General features: G+C 38.5%; 1 protein-coding gene across 3 annotated transcripts in view; it reads left to right on the top strand.

The window, feature by feature from the left end:
- The window catches only part of ITGB6 (integrin subunit beta 6), a 43526-nt gene extending 30029 nt beyond the window's left edge, over positions 1 to 13497 (top strand). For 2 of the 3 annotated variants that reach the window (XM_077829734.1, XM_077829733.1), the window contains 4 exons: positions 522 to 619; positions 4996 to 5115; positions 9875 to 10041; positions 13388 to 13497. In XM_077829734.1, coding sequence (XP_077685860.1) covers positions 522 to 619; positions 4996 to 5115; positions 9875 to 10041; positions 13388 to 13489 — 487 coding nt within the window. In that variant the 3' untranslated portion in view covers positions 13490 to 13497. The remainder of the gene's footprint in view (positions 1 to 521; positions 620 to 4995; positions 5116 to 9874; positions 10042 to 13387) is intronic. The other variant, XM_077829735.1, reaches the window with a different exon arrangement.
- Positions 13498 to 21028: the final 7531 nt, after the last annotated feature.

Raw genomic sequence — 21028 nt, 5'->3', positions numbered from 1 at the left:
AGCTCCTGAGACAAGTGAATCATATTTGAGAGACATCTGTTAAGATACCTAAACATGTTTTTAGTCACTTGGTAAATATAACACGTTACTTAAGAGATTTTTAAACATAGGGAGATTTATATTAGGTTCCCAGCCTCCTCACATATTAGTCCATTTGGTAGACATTCTTCTGACAAGTATTTAGTGAAGGCTTAATTCAGAACCTTTATCTTTAAAAATGAATGCTATGTATGAGTAACCCCATTTCTTTAGCAGACATACATGAATAATGTTGCCTGGGGTTCTGTCTGGTAACTAACAAGAGCTTAGCAAGAAAAAGGGCAAAAGAGTACTTAACTACAGTACCTTTATTCAGGGGTTTTCTTGAGGCAATACATATCACATTTCTGAGAACTACTGTATCTCTAGCACAAGACCTTTTGTTGGCTTCTTTTTAAAAAGTAGACAGCATATGTATTCCTCTTTATATTTGTGCTTTGCAACAGACGGCGATTGATGAGCTTTTGAATTATTTTTCACAGGAGCTGCATAGAGTGTCATTTGGCTTCTGATGTCCAGTCACAGGCAGAATGCAGTGAAAAATGTAGATTAGTTGATGCAACTGTCAACAGTGCAGAAGGTTTGTACATCTTTTATTTAACTGCCTTTTGTTGTCTGCCTTGTTAATTGTAGCTTCATTTTTCATTAGTTTTACATAAAGGTATAGACAGTATCTGAAAATTACTGCAGTACATACATAGTTTTTTTCCATGGGATTGGCTCCAAAAATTATACTGGTTATTTGATCCTATCACTATCTATCAACATATACAGTACTGCACTGAAAAGATCCTTATTAATAGCAGTCAGAACTATCTATTTATCCCTTCAGATTAATTAACTCACCACTATACACCTAGTTTCCTAACAAACTTTTGAAAACTATAATCCACCTATGGCTGAATTTTAGTCTTATGTGCCCTAATACAAACTCCCAATGAAAGTAGTATCCTGACAAAAGCATCTAGGTGTAAAATTATACCCAACCCATAAGTTTCATTGTGATTTCGGCCCTCAGATGCATATGCAGTGATCCCATTGAAGTCCATGAGAACTTCCAGGACAGAAATTGACCTTGAATAAAATATTACCCTCATAGACAAAGAAATAAAACTTTAAACAAGACCGCTAAGCAATATCATTGCTTTTTCTAAACATAAATACACACAAATACACATACATGGTTTTGTCTGTTTCTTCAGATTGCCTGCTTTGTGCCCTTGGCAGTGCTCTATGCAGAGTCCGTTTCACTTCCTACTGTTTAAGCACTAGCGTCACGTTTATAAGTGCTGTGCGGGAAGCTCACTGGAGTGTTCTTGTCCCTACACTCCAACAGGGCGTCAATATAACACAACAATTGGTGGAGGTGCTGAAGTTTCTGAGTTTATATAGGTGCTACTTTATGCTACTGTTTTTCATGGATGAAGAGAAATTGTCAAATTAATGTTAAGTATTAAAAATTGTAAATATCTAAAAATGCTGAGGTAGTCGCAAAAATCTGTATGTCCCACAGGAGCCAGAGAAGGAAACTGAGGAAAGGTCAAGAAGGCATGTGTCCCTCCATGTAGCTAGGTATGGAGCTACAAGTCAGGGAGCAGGGTTAGGAGGAACATACTCACCCAGTTTATGGAGTCAGGCAGAGAAGAGGATCAGGGAAATGAGCTGCAGATTGGGGAGAGGGCCCGGCACTTGCTATGAGCTGCATCCCTAAGGCACATGCACAGCCAGGGTTCAGTGTGTTCTCATACTTCTCCCCTAACTGTGCTCCGCACACACATCCTATCAGGTCTATACATGTTCCCTTATTCTTTGTATGAGTCACAATAAAGCAATTTTAAAAGCCCAGGACAGTATGATTAGAAAAGAACTCAAAGGAGTATAAGCGGCAGATCTATTTGCAATTTTGTCCCACTTTGGCATAAATTAAGAACATTTAAGAGGAGGCACCCCTTTAAAGGTGTCAGCTTCCCATCTCAGTGCAACGTAAACCTAAGGCACTAATCCTATAGTCCTGCTGCCTAGGGTGAACCTTGCATGCTACCTGACCCAGTACAATGCTGAAACACTTCAGAAGGAATTAAACTGGTGCAGCTGGAACAGTTTTCGTAGCGGGGATGCTGAAAGCCATTGAACAAAACTGTAAAACCTGTGTATGATGGAAACTACTTCAAGCCAGCGAGTGCTGCCACACCCCTAGCGTCCCTAGTTCCAGCACCCCTGAACTGATGTGTACATTTTTTATCCTTATTCTTCAGATAAATTTGTTTTTAAAATCAGCTCCTTACTGTTATTTTATTTAAATTCTTGTTTCTTTTTTGAGATGGGGAGTAGTAGGGATACCTTTTTAAAAAGACAAACAAGAAATTTTCCAGATGACCTGATAAATGCTGCATTCTAAAACTCTTTTTGCATCCACTAGCATGTCCAGGAACCCACTGAGGTTTAACTGAGTTTTGTGTGTTCTCAGGGCCAGTTCTCCACTGTGTTATTGCAGTTTTATACTGGTGTAACTCCATTGATTTCAAACTCTGCTGAAATCAATGGTGGTATGCTGGTATAAAACTGGAGTAATGTAGTGGATCATGGCCACAGATACCATAATTAGTGCAAATTACAAATGTCTACTAAACATATTTTTGTGTTGTCTTGTTGTTAAAAGCTCAGTGTGCACTACAGTGGGCTGTATTGTGATACAGGAGGGCCAGGGAGCAGTGGGAGAGTGCTAGATATATAAACTTAAGGCTAATTAAGGTGTGGTTCTCTGTAGACTAGGGAAGGTGGCTGCAGGTTAATTGGAGCACCTGCAGTCAATTTTATTAGGCCCTGTTAGGAACCTAATAAAACCCCCTGCATCAGGCAGACAGAGGAGGAGGAAGGAGAAAGGACTGGAGCTTGGAGGTATGTTCAGAGATTTGGAAGACCTGAGAATTGGAGTAAGGGAGACCCTGCCCAGCAGGACAGAGAGACTCCCTCCCTCCCACATCTAAGGACGGAGGGTAACCCCCACCTAAGGGGGATGAGGGTAAGAAACCAACAGGGGTTGAGAGAGGCTGGGACTCAGAGCGAGGAGCAAACCCGGACCCCTCCCCCCGCTTCCCTCCTCTATCACCTTCCTGGGCTAGTAGCGGGGCCCTTGGCACCCAAGAGCAGGGGCAAAGGGTGGCATCTTAACTCCCCACCAAGAAAAGCGCAGGACCCACCAAACTAAAATCAGCCATCTTGCTACAGTACGAATTTTTTAAAAACCTAGATAATACCTAGTGTTAATGATCTCATATACTAAAACAGTGGGACACCTTGGAGGAGGAATGAATATATTCAGTGTAAGTAAAATTTAAGAAATTAAAGCAGTGTTGTCAAAACTCTGGAGTCAAGCCCTGAAAAATCCTGAGCTTAGTTTGAGTTATGGCATTTTTAAAAAGTAATAAATTTGGGGTTCCTTTTATTTGCCTTCTGGTTCTTGAGCCTTTTTGAATGCACTTGGGTCACATTTTTCAAGCTTTTCTTTACTGTACTGAGAACTAGAAACTTACTTTTTTTTTTTAAATGAAAAGTGAGATTCTCTTGTAATCACTTGACTATGTGGCCATGTTGCATCCCTATGTCTGATATAAATAAAGGCCAAATTATATGAAAGTATGTGATACGTAGTAAATGAAAGTTGACATTTTGTATGTACAATAGCTTCCTTTAAAATTCCATTATTGTAAGCCAAATTCATTCTTTCTTTGTTTCCTTTTTTGTGATTTGGATGTTTGAGAGGTTTAGGTTGATCTATTTGGCACTCCTTACTCAGCCAAACTCCCAGGGGTTTTGTCTGAAGGAGTGGTGAATAGAGCCTTAAACACCAATAACATTTCATTTTTAAAAATCCATTTGACAAACTTCTAGTTTTCTCACATCTATCTAAAAATAACAAAGACCGACAGGCTTCTTTTAAAAATTCATTAAAAGTAAAAGCTAATTTTTAGAGCTGAGTTATAGTGTACATGTCGTGAAACTGTAGTTTATAACAGAAGCAACAACAGATGTTCAGCTATAGAGGAGTTAGCAGGCGTTGCTAAAAATGAAGGGTATTTTCTAAATATAAAGATATTATATAATGTTAGAATTGGAATTGTGGCACTTCTGGAATTGGATATACAGTCTCAGATTCCAATCATTTTACTTCTTATTTGCTGTCTGCCACAACTATTCATTCCCACCCCTCACCTCTTGAATGAACTCACCATGAAAGGTTCCCTACTTCAGAAAGGTTTGAAAAAAACCTGGATTAAGTTTTCCCACACAAATACATTAAGTGAAGGGGCAAGTAAAGCTGGGCAGATTGTCATAATGGATTACTTTTGTATCTGCCTTCCTCTGAATCACATTACAATGATCCCACAACTACAGTTTTCTGTTATTAATTTATATTTTATTATTGTCACGATACATGCCACAGTATTCTTTAGGAATTGCATTGTGGAAGGAATAAATGGTAGTCCTTTTAAAGGTATCAGTATCTGTTTGAAATGTGACTATCTACTTCTGAAACGTAATCTAGACATACTACCAGTAGCTCTAAGCCAAAGAGAACATATTGTTTACTTTGTACTAGAATCAGGGCTATTCTATTCCCTAGACAAATGGTGGAAAGTGTCTTGGAAGTATTTGCAATTCACTGAAATTCACACTGCAGCAGATTGATAGGTGCACTTGATGGTCAGTGCAGATTGACAACACCTGGACCTACTCTTCTGAAACATACGTGGAAAATCTAAAACCAAAACAAAAAGCCATTTAGAGTGGAAGAAAAAGTTGTTAAATATAGCGGACATTCTTAGGATATTTCTGCAGTTCTCTTCCTGTCTTTACTATATGGTGAAAAGGCCATGACACATATTAATCCATAGTCTCTCTTTTTATTACATGTTAAATTGCACTTGACCTACTGGGTGGCTTTTTTTTCCACAGATTTCTCAAAGGATAAATCTATTCCCTGCTCGTTACAAGGGGAAAATGAATGTGTTACTACATTTCTAATGGCTACAGATGAACAGGGAAGGACAATCATTCATAGCATAAAGCAGAAAGGTGAGTTGTTAATATCACGTTTTTAATATATACACATTGTGAATTAAAAGTACAGCTGGGAGAATCAAGCCATACATATTGGAAGATTAGCAAACTGAGATGTTACGTACAGTACTGTGTTTTCTTGTGTTAATAGTATTTCTCTACCTAACCAAAAAAAAGCACCTTCTAAAATATTTCTTTCATATGATGTTGAAATGAGACATGACTGTTCTTGCAATACTAGCAGTATGGACTAGTGGACTGAGCACAAGGCTAGGAGCGAGACATTGCTGATCTAAATCCAGCTCTGACTCCCTCTGTGGCCTTGAGGCAAGTCACTCTATCTCTGTTTCAATTTTCTTATCTGTAGAGTTTGGATAACATTTAATTCTCTACAACACAGAAGTGATGTGAGGATAAGTTAGTTAGTTTTTTCAAAAGTACTATGGGAGTACTAAACATTATGAAAACGATGATGATACCAAATACCATCACATTACATGACAAATTACCTGTAAAATCTTATTCATAGAGATACAAAAAATTTTTTAATAGATTAACAAGTATCCATAATAGCTACACTAGACATGATGAAGCAAATATTTTATATGATGTGCAAATATTTTTAAAATCATGCCTAGCCCACATAATTACATTTAACACAGCACTATTACCAAGTTTTGAATGATTTTCACAAAGTTACCCTAGATATTGAACAGTTATTTTTAATAAGGTATGTCCTTTCATTTAAAAATATTTCTTTATCTATTGTTATTTGTCTTGTCTTGTCTTTCATTTAAAGATCCTAATTATGTGGGACATGAGAGAACACACTCTTCTTCTCAATTACTAGACAGGCTATTTCCAGGCAGACAAATACATTTTTGGACACACCTAGGGTTGCCAACTTTCTAATGGCACAAAACCAAACACCTCTTCCCTCTGTCGCTCCCTCTCCCCCACCCTCTCTCACTTTCAAAGGGCTGGGTCAGGGGGTTGAGGTGTTGGTGCGGTGTGAGGGCTCTAGCTGGGGGTATGGGCTCTGGGGTGGGGCCAGGAATGATGGGTTTGGGGTGAAGGAGAGGGCTCTGGGCTGGGGTAGGGGGTTCGGATGTGGGGGGTCTGGGTTCTGGGCTAGGGGTGGGGCCAGACATTAGGGGTTCAAGTTATGGGAGAGAGGTCCCAGTTGGGACAGGGAGTTGGGATGTTGGGAGGGTGCAGGGTGAGGGCTCCAGGAGGGAGTTTGGGCTTGGGACAGGACTCTGGGCAGGGGGTTGGAGTAGGGTCCCAGTGGTGCTTACTGCGGCTCCCAGGAAGTGACCGCCAAGTCCCTGGGTGCTTGGGTCGCCAGGGAGGCTCTGTGCGCAGCCCTCGTGCCCACAGGTGACGCCCCTGCAGCTCCCATTGGTTGTGGTTCCCAGTCAATGGGAGCTGTGGAGCTGGCAGTTGGCGCATGGGCAGCACGTGGAGCCTCCCTGGTCACCCATGCACCAGGGAACACAAAGACATAGTGGCTGCTTCTGGGAGCTGCGCAGACCTAGAGCAGGCAGGGAGCCTGCTTTAGCCCCAGGCCCCCGCTGTGCCGCCAACTGGATTTTTAACAGCCAGAGCTAACTGGAGCTGCCAGGGTCCCTTTTCAACTGGGCAGTCCAGTCGAAAACCAGATGCCTGCCAACCCTAGACACACCCAGTGTCTCACTTCTAAAAGTTAGTTACATCATTAAGGAAAGCACTGCACATGCTTGCTTTCCTTCTGGCAGTATAACCTGAGGTTTGGAAAAGTTCTCCAGCCATTCATCTTCTTTATTAATTCTGCGTGCAGTGTTTCTGCAGTATCTGTCTCAGGAATTAAAGTGATTGCACTGGAAATAATCAGCTACTTCTGTAAGAATATTATTGTTTAATAATAGTAGTGCCATTATATACAGTAGCTTTATACCAAAGAATGTTGCAACAAAGCTTTACAAAAAAGATGGAAGGTATACACGTGTAAACTGCACTCGCCAGATTCAAGATCATAAAATATTTTCATAGCTGTAGGATAGTCTCTTTATTAAATATATTTACTGTGTTTATTTAAAAAGGATTGATAGAAATAGCTTAACACAGGCACACTGCATGCAAATGCTTTGGAGCATTCCCCACAGAATTCTGACAATAAACCTAAATTCTAATCTGTTCCACTTCTGAGCCTGTCTCATGCAGAGGAACAATTATGCTGTGGTTTTGTGATGTATGCAAATGTGAAATAAGATGAGAACACCATGAACACTCCAAAGCTCATTTTCACTTGTGGATCTGAAGTTCAGTCTGTACGAACAGCTAATGCCTTCCTTCAGTGTTCAAACTAGACCTCTCAAAATGAGTTGCGTAATGACATCAATCAAAATAGTCATGCAAAATAAAATGTGTGTAAATTATGCCAAACTGAAATGAATTCTAAATGTCATCAGACCATGGTTCAGAAGAAAATTTCATAAAATAGTAATTTACTTTTATGAGTAATACTGGTTAATATTAAAATGATCCTTTAATTGAGAGCTGACAAAAAGAACATGCCCTCTTGGCTTTACAAGCCTATTATTATGTTGAGTTCTAGAAAAAAAATCTATCCCAGAATAATACTGATTTTCTATTCTAAAATGCCCATGTTTGATCTAGGATTGCTAGCTAGCATTTATAGAACAACAACAAAATGAAGCCATTTAAAAAGTGGTATTGAACTTCTAGCATGGTAACAACTTACATTCACCATGGAAATGAAAGTGAAACATTTCCAAAAATGAGGTGTCTAGAATACTTCTGTCTGGTTCAAAGATGTTAGTTCCTGTTTTTAAACACAGGCACCCTAACAACTTTACAAATCCCACACCTGAACCCTTGTAATTAGCACCCAGATGTGTATAATGAACATATATGCACTGAAGTACCAAACTGAGCAATCAAATGTGTTATTCTGAGTCCTACTTAGGTGCTTTTGTTTGAAAATTGGGCATCTGATTTTATGCAGTATCTCCTTATCCAATACTTCAGCTTACCTTCACTCCATCTTTACTCATGAGGTTTGGTCACTGAATGAAAAGGACATGACCATTTCAGATAGGGCTGACAATGACATCTGTTCAGAACTCAGTGGATTCACGTGGGCAAAACCATGTCTGTATTTTTATAAGTATATTCAAATCAATGGAGCCCAAGACAAAGCAACTTCAGTTTAGTTTCTAGGGGTCTGATCTGCCCAACTGAAGTCAATGAGAGTTTTGTCATGGACTCTAGTGGGAGCTAGGTTAGCAATACTGTTTACATTATGGCAGTGGACATAAGAAAACAGCAGAAGTCTTTCTATATCTCATTTAGACCTGTGTGAAAAATGGAAATTCTGTTTTGCAGAGAATTTTGATTCAAAATTTGGGTTCACTCTGAATCAGAACAAAACCTGAACATTTCAAAATGCTCCATGAAGGAAAATTCCAGAAAAATAATCATTTTGGATCAGTCGGAACATTTTGTTTGGACAAAATCAAGATGTTTCACTGATATTATGATTTTTAAAAAAATGTTACATTATATATTGTAATATAAAGGAATCATACAGGGTTTTAAAAATTCCAAAGTTGTTTCAATATAAAAAATTGAAATATTTCATCCTGAAAATGTTGAAATGAGACATTTCAACATTGTCTGAACTTTTCCCCTTGTTTTTTCTCCTAAATGAACTTCCTGCAAAATTGACATGATTTCCCAGTGTTTCGATTTTCGACAGAACTGCATTCTTTGATGGAAAATGGTTCTGTTGTAACTTTATCCGAGCAACTCTAATCTTATTTATTTGAGTCAAATCCCAGTCCCACATCTGAGGCATCTGAAGGGGAATATTGGATTTTCTTGCTTTTCTTTATTTTTGAGATGCCATTTCCCCCAAGCTTCTCCATTTCACCAATGCTGTTTCCCTGTGTTAGTAAAAAGAAAAGGAGGACTTGTGGCACCTTAGAGACTAACAAATTTATTAGAGCATAAGTTTTAGTAGTCATCCACTAAAAAGCCGACAATCTAATCAGCATCTTTCCCTCTGCAATATGCCTGAGTGCCGTAAATCCAAGAAGTGAGACTATTGTGAGACTTCATGCTACCACTAAGCCAACCACTTTTCTCATTTATTTTGGAAAAATCACTTTTTTTTTTTTTTTTGGTGTTCCAAATTTACTCCAGAGAATCTGTATCTAGTTAATTTTGTATTAGAGCTATGGGAAACCTCCGTAGTGAATACTTTTTACCCTTGCAGTATAATCCTTCTGGGCCAGTTTCTCAAACCTTTTCCTAAACCTGGTTTGAATTTCATGGAAATCGGAGCTAAATGGTGGCTTCAGGTAATAGCTCACCTTAAGTGATCACTCTGGTTACAGTGTGTATGGTAACACCCATTGTTTCATGTTCTCTATGTATATAAATCTCCCCACTGTATTTTCCACTGAATGCATCCGATGAAGTGAACTGTAGCTCACGAAAGCTTATGCTCAAATAAATTGGTTAGTCTCTAAGGTGCCACAAGTACTCCTTTTCTTTTTGCGAATACAGACTAACACAGCTGCTACTCTGAAATATTTCAGCTGAGTTTCACTTTGAATTCTTGGGTTTGTATTCAGGGACTGCAAACGTACATGAACTTGAAAGAAAAGGCACATGCAACACCCAGCAAGGAAAACAAGCAGGTTCCTCTCAGCTGTTTTTAATTAGCTATACTTGTAAATAACACTCATACCTTGCTTTGTTTCCACAGATTGCCCACAGCCTCCAAACATTCCAATGATAATGCTGGGTGTTTCTCTTGCTATCCTTCTGATGGGCACTGTTCTACTTTGTATATGGAAATTGCTAGTTTCTTTTCAAGACCGAAAAGAGGTTGCCAAGTTTGAAGCAGAAAGATCAAAGGCCAAATGGCAAACGGTATGTACTTGCATTAATTTTATATAAGTCTCTGTGATTTGGCTCAATGGTTCTCAAATAATAAAGGAATTGGACAGATTTCCCAAACCATGCTCTTGTGTCGGTAGATTTTTCACTATATAGCATGCTATAAATTAAAATTGTAATGGGTTTTTAGGAATGAATGAAAAATAGATGGATTTTAATATTCTTCATTTTATTTCTTCCACGCACAAATATGATGCACTGAGATGTCAGTTTTTTAACTGACAAGGGCATCTAATGAATCATTTTATATACATCTGTCAGTGAATAGCTTGATTAATATTAGAGGCACAGTCTTGTTCCCGTAAATATCACATGTTCCTTTTCCCCTGTTCCTTCTGCCTGGAACTTTTGCTTTTTTGCAATAGTATTATGATGAATTAAATAGTGATTCATTGACTAAGGCAAAGAAACACTGAGCAGAGTAGCATCATGATTGACACACTTCAGCAGGACCAGTCACTACATTATTCTCCAGCATCTGAGAAAGAAAAATAGGTACAATTTAACTCCAAGAATTTTTCCATAATGCCTTTGGTTAGCCAACGCTGGTAAGATGTAGGTGAAGAAATAGGAGGGAAAATAAAGGTGCTTTTGAAGGGAAAATCAGTGAGGCCAGACAAAGGGCACTGGAAACCAGCATTAACATACCTAGTGTTAGCCCTGAAAATCCCTGGGGTTTCCCTAATTAACCATGTGGTACAGTCTGAAGTGTCTGACTACAATAGAGCTGAATAGAATTCTGACAGCATATGTCTTCCACTGCCACCTCTCTTGCTGAAAGTGGGAGAGAAGGTATTTCCAAGGCCTGTTAGCTTCCCATAGTGACACTGGTAGGAGATGGGGAAGCCACTGCTATGCCCCAAAAAGACTGACAACAGATAAATGAAAGATCACAGGCCTGTGGTGGGAGGAGACCTTCTGGGGAAGTGGGAGGCCACTTAAGCATTCTGAGGTTTACATGCATCTCAGGATCCTGAACCTCGGCTAAAAGTTTGTGTAAAAGATAAAGAAGCCTCGTTTTCATCCAAAGCTTGGAACCACAGAGGTTTTCTGCATTGTTTCAGGTTTTGTTCTGAAAGGAGTGCATAGCTTTGGAGTTGACATATTGTTATATTAAAAATCCCAGGGGAGCTGTTCTATATATTGAGCATTCTCTGATCTCCCCCTGTAGCCAGAGCCACACTCTGAACAGCTCTTACTCCCCCTTAGTTCTCTGCATGGCCAAATAATGGTAATGTCAATGTTGCTATACAACAAACACTTTAACTGCCTCATTAGTACTACTTGCATATAAAAGCAGCATTTTGCGAGAACATTTTTATTCAAAGAGAAAACTGTTACGTGACATTTCACTGTGTTGGTAGCAGTAAAACTGGGTTAACCAGCAGACCTGAAAAGACATGCAATATCAACTGCAGATTAGTGAGTTGCTACAACTTTGTTTAAACATGATTAAAAGAAGCAATGAACACATTTATGTAAATATACATTACATATACTAATTGGCACAAATTTATGTTTTTATAGAAAAAAAACAGGCTTGACAAATGAGTAATATCTTTAAAATTAATGGAGCAGTTTAATGGTGAATCATTCCCCCCCATCCCCAAAGTGACTACAGAACATTTTATCTAGGATTGGCACATAACTGAAATTAAGGTGCAAACTTTGTGGTTAAAAAAAATCTAAAACAGAAAATAACACATTGCGCATTTACATGGGTTGGTAATTAATTAAAGCTGGAACTGATATGCATTACCTAATACTTATCTAGCACCTTTCATTTTCAAAGCACTTCTCCATCATCATCTAACTAATCCTCAGGTAGGAAAGTAGTATTAGCACCATTTTGCACACAGACAACTGAGGTAGTTAAGGCACTTGCTAGAGACCACAGAGGGAATCCGTACGAGAGCCAGGACACCTCGCCTCCAGTAGCTGCATCTGACCATAACATTGACAAGCTGCTGAGAAAGCTGCAACCAGCCAGTTTCTGTGGGTCTAGGGTGAGCATTGGGGATTCACCTGAAGATTGTTAGAATGAGGGAAAAGTGGAAGAAGAATGGAGAGAATTTGCCTAAAAATCCCCTAAAAATAATTCAGGAAATTGTACTGCAAAATATAATTCGACCATCTGTGTAATTAGACACACTCTGCTTGAAGGATTCGGCGATGTGATGGGGAACTTTGAGGAGAGACATTTCAGTGTCAATGTTGAAAGCAGAAATGCCATCTGGAGGCAACTTTTAAGTGCCTACGTAAGGAAGGTGGTTCAGTGAGGGACTGGCCTCAAGGGGAGAAGGAGTGCTCAAGCTCATTGTGGGTGGTAAATGACTGTGTGTTAAGAACTTGGACAGCTTTGTAATCCTCAAGGCAAGGAGATCTGTAGTTTCAGATAGCACAAAACCGCTGATACCACTGGAAGGGATCTTATTCCACAGGTGCAGGCCAGCAAAGCACACTTGCCTGAAGGGGGATTGATGCATGACTTCTCCTATATATAAAGTTTTTAATTCTGTAATAAGTGTACACAGTGTTCTTACTATCATTTTAAAACGCATCTATTGCTGTTTTTTACTTGGCCCATAGTTCTGAGTGCTAGAAATAATAAATCTATTATTTGATTATTCATAGTTATATGTGATTAAAACTGGGAAGTTTTAGACTGATCTGCCACTCTGTTACATCTACTATCAAGGGACCAGGGAAACAACCCTTTCATCTGAGTAGCCTGCAGAGATCAAGTAGGGGAATGGTGGCAGCATAAACAATTTAAATGACCCTTTACAGAAAACACTTTTTATAGTCTTTTCCTTCTAGAATGATCCAGTCATGATGCTCTGCATGAAAATAATCTAAGACACATGGTTAACTACATCTTTGACAACATACTGTTTCACTAGATTTGTTTTTTTAACCTGGGAGGCAGGTTTGTTTGTTGTTACATTTTTCCTAGTTCTGGATTGATTTTTTATGCTCTGTGTAGCCTGATCATAATTATGCCATATTACGATCTTCAGAGGATCCGCACATGACAAGTTTACTTGCTATATTCTGTAATGCAGCAATAAGCACATTACTTGCACATATAAGGAATGAAAGATATTACTGAGTTTGTGTGTGGTTTGCATCACCAGACTGAATCAGGTCAGGAATCATTTACATGATGATGACCCACACTGCTGTAAAGCTAAAGAGGTAGCATTAAAGTTAATGGATTGCACCTACATACATATGCAAATGAGTCAATGGTCAAATGGCAGATTTAAGAAAAATTATATTTAACTTACTAGCTTTTTTCTTTTGTTGTTGTTTTTAGGGAACAAATCCCCTGTACAGAGGCTCAACAACTACATTTAAAAATGTAACTTACAAGCACCAAGAAAAGCAAAAAGTGGACATTACTGCAGATTTCTATTAGCACTTCAGACACTGGAAAATTAGTTTTAATGACAAGAAATATAAAAGCACTATTTTGTTTTTATTTCTTTATAACTGATTACATGGATGTTTGTTAGCACATCTTAGTGATATAATTCAGCTAGAGCAAATATATTTTGTGTGTATTGAAGGTATTGTAGATAACTGCTGTATGACTAAAAATTAAGAGGAACATTACAAAGAAACACATTTAACATTCAGACCCACAAATTAGTCTTAAAGAAAAAAGCACTGACGATTTCTGTGGAATTTGCTCCACAAATAGAATAAAAATTCATCATCAGTAAGCACATTTTGGTAAGTCTAACTTGTATTTGCTATTTATGGTGAATTTTACTTCACGTTGTTCACACTACAATGCCCAACACATGGTGCATACCCAAACACAATCAGTCTACGCTGTTGGCTTACATAAAATAAAAAATTTAATGCCAGCAGGGCTAGGGGGTCCTGATGCCAAACTATGGGCCTGGATCAGGACCACCTAGTGATTTCATCAGAAACAACTGAATTTATAGCCTAGCTTACATGGATCCAAAACTCACACAAATATCTCCTCAACCTCTTTGCCTTTCCCTCTTTCTTTGCCTGTCTCCTTCCCTGCCCCTGAATCTTCTCCCTTTGATGTTCTAACTTTTTCTTTAAGGACCCATCCTAAGGCACTGCCAAAAGTGAATCCTGTTTAAACACAGCCAGATCTCTTCCTCCTCTTTCCTCTGAGTTCTACTGGAGAGGTTCTAGTACAAAATAGAAATGCATGTCATCGTTCAGAAAACTCAATAGAGCAGCTTTAAACCTGAAGATGACCCTGAGGGTTTTGAAAAATTTACCTCCTGTGCAGAGATCCCACACAAGGCCTATACACCACTTAATCCTAATTAGACTTGCAAGATATGCCTAGGAGCTGCACAGGCTATTGTGCAAGCCCTTTGAATAGAAGAGAATTTCATACATAAGGCATGGATGTAATTATCAGACCTATAGTTTTGTGGATATCACACAAACAAATGATGAGATTTTTCCATAGCAGCAGCATATTTTAACCTGCCAGTCCATTTATTCTAGTACAAGAGAATATATTTGACCCTTTTTCGCAGTTTTTCAAAATAAGCAGTTATTAATTACTAATTCCCCTTGCTATTCATGGCAGTGACTTTAATAAGGACCTTAAAAACTGAGTTTTTAACTAGAGTTGCTAACTACTTGCCATAGACCCTTTGTCAAAAATGCATGCATAGTACTGAAAAAACAGCTAATGTGATAACATGCAAATAACAGTATCAAGATTTTTTTTAGAGAGAAAAAATACTGTATTGACCTATTTCAGAGTAACAGCCGTGTTAGTCTGTATTCGCAAAAAGAAAAGGAGTACTTGTGGCCCTTAGAGACTAACCAATTTATTTGAGCATAAGCTTTTGTAGCTCACGAAAGCTTATGCTCAAATAAATTGGTTAGTCTCTAAGGTGCCACAAGTACTCCTTTTCTTTTTGTATTGACCTAGATATTAGTTTCTTCTTAAATGTTTTAACCTTCTGGTTCATGATAAAGAGATTCAGAGTGCAGACTATTTTTATAACAGATACATATGCCATCTGAAAATATTTTTTAAGAAACAACATGTTAACCTATTGACAGACTAACAAAAACTATATTTTTCTCTGCATTAAACCAAAATTTTGATCTAAAAATCCTTGAAGGTGGCCATTTTGAAATAAATCATTATTCCAACAGCCTGTTTAACTTCAAGCTTTTATGTCCATACATTGCAAATACAGGATGTGCTGTGAATTGATTTATTATGTAGATCTGACTCAGACCTGTTTTTCTGGGTCTGATCCAAAATCTACTGAAGTCAATTGGTAAGGCTGGATGAGCCCTTAATGTCTGGAGATACATCAAAACAGATGTCCATTGTTCTGCGGTCATCACCTCTCTCTATTTGAATTGCAGAATATCTTTTAAGCAGCTTGAAATCAGTTCAAGTTGTTCTACCTCAGTAACCAGACTTCAGATTAAATTCCAGCACATCAGAATGATGTATATATTGCTCTGAAACTTACAGCACAAGTATTTGATTTTATTTGTTAAAATCTCAGCTCTTTCCCCAAAATAGTGAAAATAGAACCTTGGGTATTAGTTAATGGAACATTTTTTTGTTCAGATAGAAGCTGATTAACACTATTCATTAGTGATTGGGACCTATGATATATATTTGTGTTCAAAGAAACTTTAAAACATCTTTAGAAATAAAGTGAGACAATATAACAGCATGTGAAATAATTGCAGTGTGAAAGGCTTACTGTAAATCTAATCACTAGAACTGGAATAAGTTAATTAGGCATCTGTACTTTTCACTATTCTTTCACAACTCATAGTGGAAGCTATGCATATGCAGAGGGGCCAGATCTGCAGTCCTTCCATTCCCTTAACTCATACTGAAGTCAGTGAAAGTTACAAATAGCATGAAATCCTGCTTCCTTAACCACATGAATAGTCTCACTGAGCAAAATCATGGTTCCACTGAAGTCAGTGGGAGTTTCAATGGGGTCAGGCTTTTACCCACTGACTTCAGTAGGATTATTGCACAAGTAAGGATAGTGGAATTTGGACCATGGAAAGAATGTAAAGGTAAAATAGCTATTACTTCTGTGTTTGGTTTTAAAGTAAAAGTATCAAATGGGAATCATTTTTAAGAGATTAAAAAGCATCTTCCATTTGGTATCTCAGTCTAAAGTAACCAAATGCCTATTGTTTTATTAAACACCTTTTAAGTTGTATTTCCGAATGGCTGACTCAATGGATCAGTAATAGCAAGCAGAGCCTTTCATCGTTAGGTCACCAGTTTATATATAGAACAGCTCTGTAGTGTTTGAATGTTGTTTCTCTCTGAACACTGTTCAGTATTTCCTAATGCAAAGAATTCATTCATCCCCTGGCAGGGAGCCCTGTCAAGCCTGAAGCACATTGGCAACTCAGTGTGGTGAAGTGGACTGCTTGTGCTGTACCAGTTCTGGGCATAGAGGTCTTCGGGGCTCTCAGTTGGGCACTTTTTGCCAGAATGAAAATCAATCAACTACTTTTTATAGTAAGAATTCATCAGAACAGAGAAAATAGCCAGACTTATGGCTTATTTACTGTTATAATTAATCATGTTTATTACAGTAGTCTACAGATCAATCAAGAAGAGGCCCTATTGTGTAAGTCACTATACGAGAGTCCCTGCCTTGAAGAGCTTATATAGGAGACCTCTCAAATACAGATCACGCTGAAAGCTATTTTTAATTACAATATGTGCTGCAAGCTTCCCAGAGGTCATACAGCATATTATAAGATGTTGATCAGAGACCAGTGGCATTTTCTCCAACTCCAAGAGTGGGGTTTATCCTTTTAGTTGGATGACAGATACTTTTAACAAACTTTTACAACCCTCTTTTTCCTTTTTCAAACTCTGAGTGTCCGTGTGGTGTGGGAGTGGGGGGCGGAGAGGATGGAAAAGTCCTTTTTTTTTGCTGTTGTCATGGATGATGTTTTGACCTAAGGCTGGACCTGGGCAAAACATTGTTAATAGATGTACTTCTGTTCACTGAAGAGTTAAACTAAGTAAATAAAAGAATGTTGAGAACATTTTTTTTTGTATTTGTGTATCTGACATACATTAAAAATGTAATTTAAGTCATTTGTCTTGCATGGATAATTGTCATTTTGATTTACAAAAATGTATATATGTACTCGCAAAAAGAAAAGGAGTACTTGTGGCACCTTAGAGACTAACCAATTTATTTGAGCATAAGCTTTCGTGAGCTAAAAGAAAAGGAGTACTTGTGGCACCTTAGAGACTAACCAATTTATCTGAGCATAAGCTTTCGTGAGCTACAGCTGCTGGAAATGGCCTAACCTGAAGATTACTTTAGATAAGCTATTACCAGCAGGACAGTGGGGTGGGAGGAGGTATTGTTTCATATTCTCTGTGTATATATAAAGTCTGCTGCAGTTTCCACGGTATGCATCTGATGAAGTGAGCTGTAGCTCACGAAAGCTCATGCTCAAATAAATTGGTTAGTCTCTAAGGTGCCACAAGTACTCCTTTTCTTTTTGCGAATACAGACTAACACGGCTGTTACTCTGAAACCAGAAAATAGGTAATGAATCCAGGAGTCGAATGTCAGGGCAGTACTCTTTGTGTATTGTGTATAGTAATACAGAGGGCCAAATCCTGCCTCTTCCTCTCTGGCTATGGAGTGCCCTGACCCACCTAAGTCAGACCAGTTCTCTCAGAGGAGAAAAGGAGGGCAGGATTTGGGGATACAGAGGGTCCACACTTCCTACAGGCTATGAAGCTGTATTCTGATATATCTCACTGACTCCCAGCATGCAGGATAAATCAGGAGAGGGCTAATGGATCCACAAGTATATAGATCCAGTCAGCCATTTTCCCCTATAGAAGGGAGGATGGTAAGGGAGCCCAATGGCAGTCTGGGCTGCTGTAGTCTTGAGGTTGTAGTAGCAGTTGTGGTGGACTCTGTGGCTTCAAGTGAGAGGATTCCTGCCCTCCAACACCCTGAGGAAATACCCAGTGTACAGCCAGGCTACTCTGACTGTAAGCTAGTTCCAGGAATTGGGCTATGAGTTTTACCTGCTAAAAATCCGTGATATTCATCATATGTTTCTGGAGGCAAATCTCACACTGACACCAGTGAGAACTGAGGTAGGACTAGGGACCAAGCATCAAGGAGCTGAAATATCTGCAAGTATCCTTAGACTGGGAAAAGATTTGCAGAAACAACACTATCCACCTCTCCCTGAAGTCCCTCACAGACTTACAGCTCCATGGTTTCAGAGGGATTGGTGGGACAGGGTGGGTGGATGAAGCTGGGAGGAGTAGCTGTTCTACAAAGCATCCTCCTCAAAACTCATAGAGATTTATCTCATAAAATAATGCCAATCCTTATCTTACATAGAAACCCCCTCTGTGATGAGAAACCTGCTGTTGGAGTGTTTGGAGTCAGCCACACAATGTGATCCAAAAAGTGCAGTGCGAGGTGAATTTTTTTCCTTAATGCTGCACAGCTCTGCATATTTGCCCTGAGTTTTGAGTACAAAGCCACACTTCCCGTATGCCTATCAAGCCTTTTGAACCCGAACTCCCCAGCTTGTTTTACAGTAAGTGGAAGGCGAACATTGTCCGAGTGGAATGATCACACAGAAGCTACGTGAATAAAACCTGAAGGAACCAATTTGTTCCTCCATTCCTCTGCAGGGTATGCGTAACTCCCACTGAATTTTCCTTCCCTAAGGAGGGAATTATTTAATCTTGAGTAAGGACTGCAAAATTGTATCTTTTTTTTGTTTATTTGTTGGTTCAAGTGTATTTACAGTAAATTATTTTTTCTCTAAATCTTTTATGTGTCAGCCTGTCCTTATCTGTTGCTTCATGTCATTTGATTAGTCCTAGCAACTCCCTCATGTTTCCATAATTTGTTCTGCTGAAATTCATTGTTTTTATTTAACATCTTTGTTTGCGCTGTTGTGCCCTATAGTTTATGATGTTGCTTTCTTTATGAGGTGTAATATGACTAGACGGTCTCCTGTTTGTGATCTATTTACTTTTCAAGAGGCTCTTAAGTAAATGAATAAGCTTTATATTCAACCTGTTTTTCCAAAATATGATGTGATTATGTATGAGAGGGTTATATAGAGTGATTCCTAAAGTGCACAACATGCTTATAGCTAAGGGTCTTCCATTAATCATTATAATAACTATTTTACTTCTCTTTGAAGCTACAGGGCAAAGTTCATATTTTCTATTTTATCTGTCGGGTACTTCTCCTTTTTCTGTTCTAATGAAAATTCATATATATTGTTGTCTTATTTGTTAATATCCTGCTGTGAGGAAGAGAGCATTGCTCTATATCCTTGATAGAACTATATTGCCAGTTTATCATATTTCCCAGGTGCAAAATGAGAAAATGTGCTCTTATATTTCACAGTGGGATATGACAGTTGAAATTGATTTGATTCTTTAGTATGTATCTATGGTGCATAATTTATAGCAGATTCTACCTACACCAACTCTCTATAAATCTTTATTTTCTTGATTCCCAGAATGGTCCATACTTTGAAACTTTTCTTCTCTCTTTTCATTGTGGTTCATATTGGCAAAGATTGAGAGATATCAAGAAAAGGACAAATGACACATGTCTAGCATGATAAAAAAGCATGAACTTGCCAAAGATTCTAGGAAGTTGAGAACTTTTTATTTTAAAGTTTGCCCCAATCTGAACTTTTATCAATAAGAATTCAGGAGGGCAGATATGAACCAGGAATTGATTTTCTCTGCAACCTTTAATTTTTTGGAGAATTATTTAGACAACAGATTAATTCAAGTTTATATTTCTAATAAAACTGGGCAATTTAAAAACTATTGTAAGAAATGTCATTTTCAGATAGAAAAGGTGTGTGGCTTGATATTTTTTCTACAAGCTACTTGTCTGAAAAGTAATTTTTCTCAGCAATAGTTTTCTTAATTACAGCTTCCAAATTTGGACAAAGTAAGGAGTTAAATAAACCTGAGGGCTAAATGCAGAGAGAACTGGCATATACAGGGCCGGGTGTAGGCACCAGCTAAGCAAGCTGGTGCCTGGGATGGTGCTGCTGAAGGGCCGGCACTCCTGCTGTTCTCCTCTGACTCGGATCTTGCCGCCGGTGGCAATTCAGCGGCAGCTCCCTCCAATGTTCCTGTTTCCTCCGGTGGCATATTTGGCAGGTTGGTTTTTTGTTTGTTTGTTTGCTGCTTGGGGCGGCAAAAAACGTAGAGCTGGCCCTGGGCATATATTAATTGAAATGTTAAAGATAGTTGGGCTTTGCATATTTCTGGGGAAGAGACTGTACCACCAATTTTAAATCTCAAAGCTAATAGCTCATCTTAAGGAAAATGGTGCCTTCATGCTGATCTCCTTTAGATCAAAGTTACATGTGTAGATCCGATCTTGCTCCTACTAAAACTCTCACTGACTTCAAGACTGGGCCCAAATGACGTCAGTGTCAGGGTCAAAACTTCTATATAATGAACCCCAAAAGATTCTATTTCAGCTGTAGGAGGCCCGCCCAACCATTGCCAGGTCAAGTGAACATAGTATAACCATTAAATTCTCAGGAAAAAATAAAAGAAAGGAGTCTGAAAAGATAGAGAGGCAGTCAAAGAACAGTTGGAATTAAGTGGGAGAAAGTCTTTTAATAAAAATAGCAGTATTTAAGGACTTTCACGCTATACTTATTTTCTCTATTTTCTGTACCATTTAGCAACATTGTTTTCTTCTCTAACTTCTATACAGACTACTCTATAGGCCCTTTTCTTTCTGTTGTTTGTTAAACTGTCCCTCACAGTTCTGTCCATCCTCTTAGCTAGCATACTGGTGCTATCTCAGTTCAGGTACTCAGCCACCTATTACATAGACTCATAGACCATATAGGTTCATAGGTTTTAAGGCCAGAAGTGACTATTATGATGGTTTTATTTCCT

This window comes from Eretmochelys imbricata, chromosome 11 (assembly GCF_965152235.1).
Source record: "Eretmochelys imbricata isolate rEreImb1 chromosome 11, rEreImb1.hap1, whole genome shotgun sequence".
NCBI classification, from domain to species: domain Eukaryota; kingdom Metazoa; phylum Chordata; order Testudines; family Cheloniidae; genus Eretmochelys; species Eretmochelys imbricata.
The sequence above is the reverse complement of the archived record's forward strand: the minus strand, read 5'-3'. Positions and strand labels throughout refer to the sequence as shown.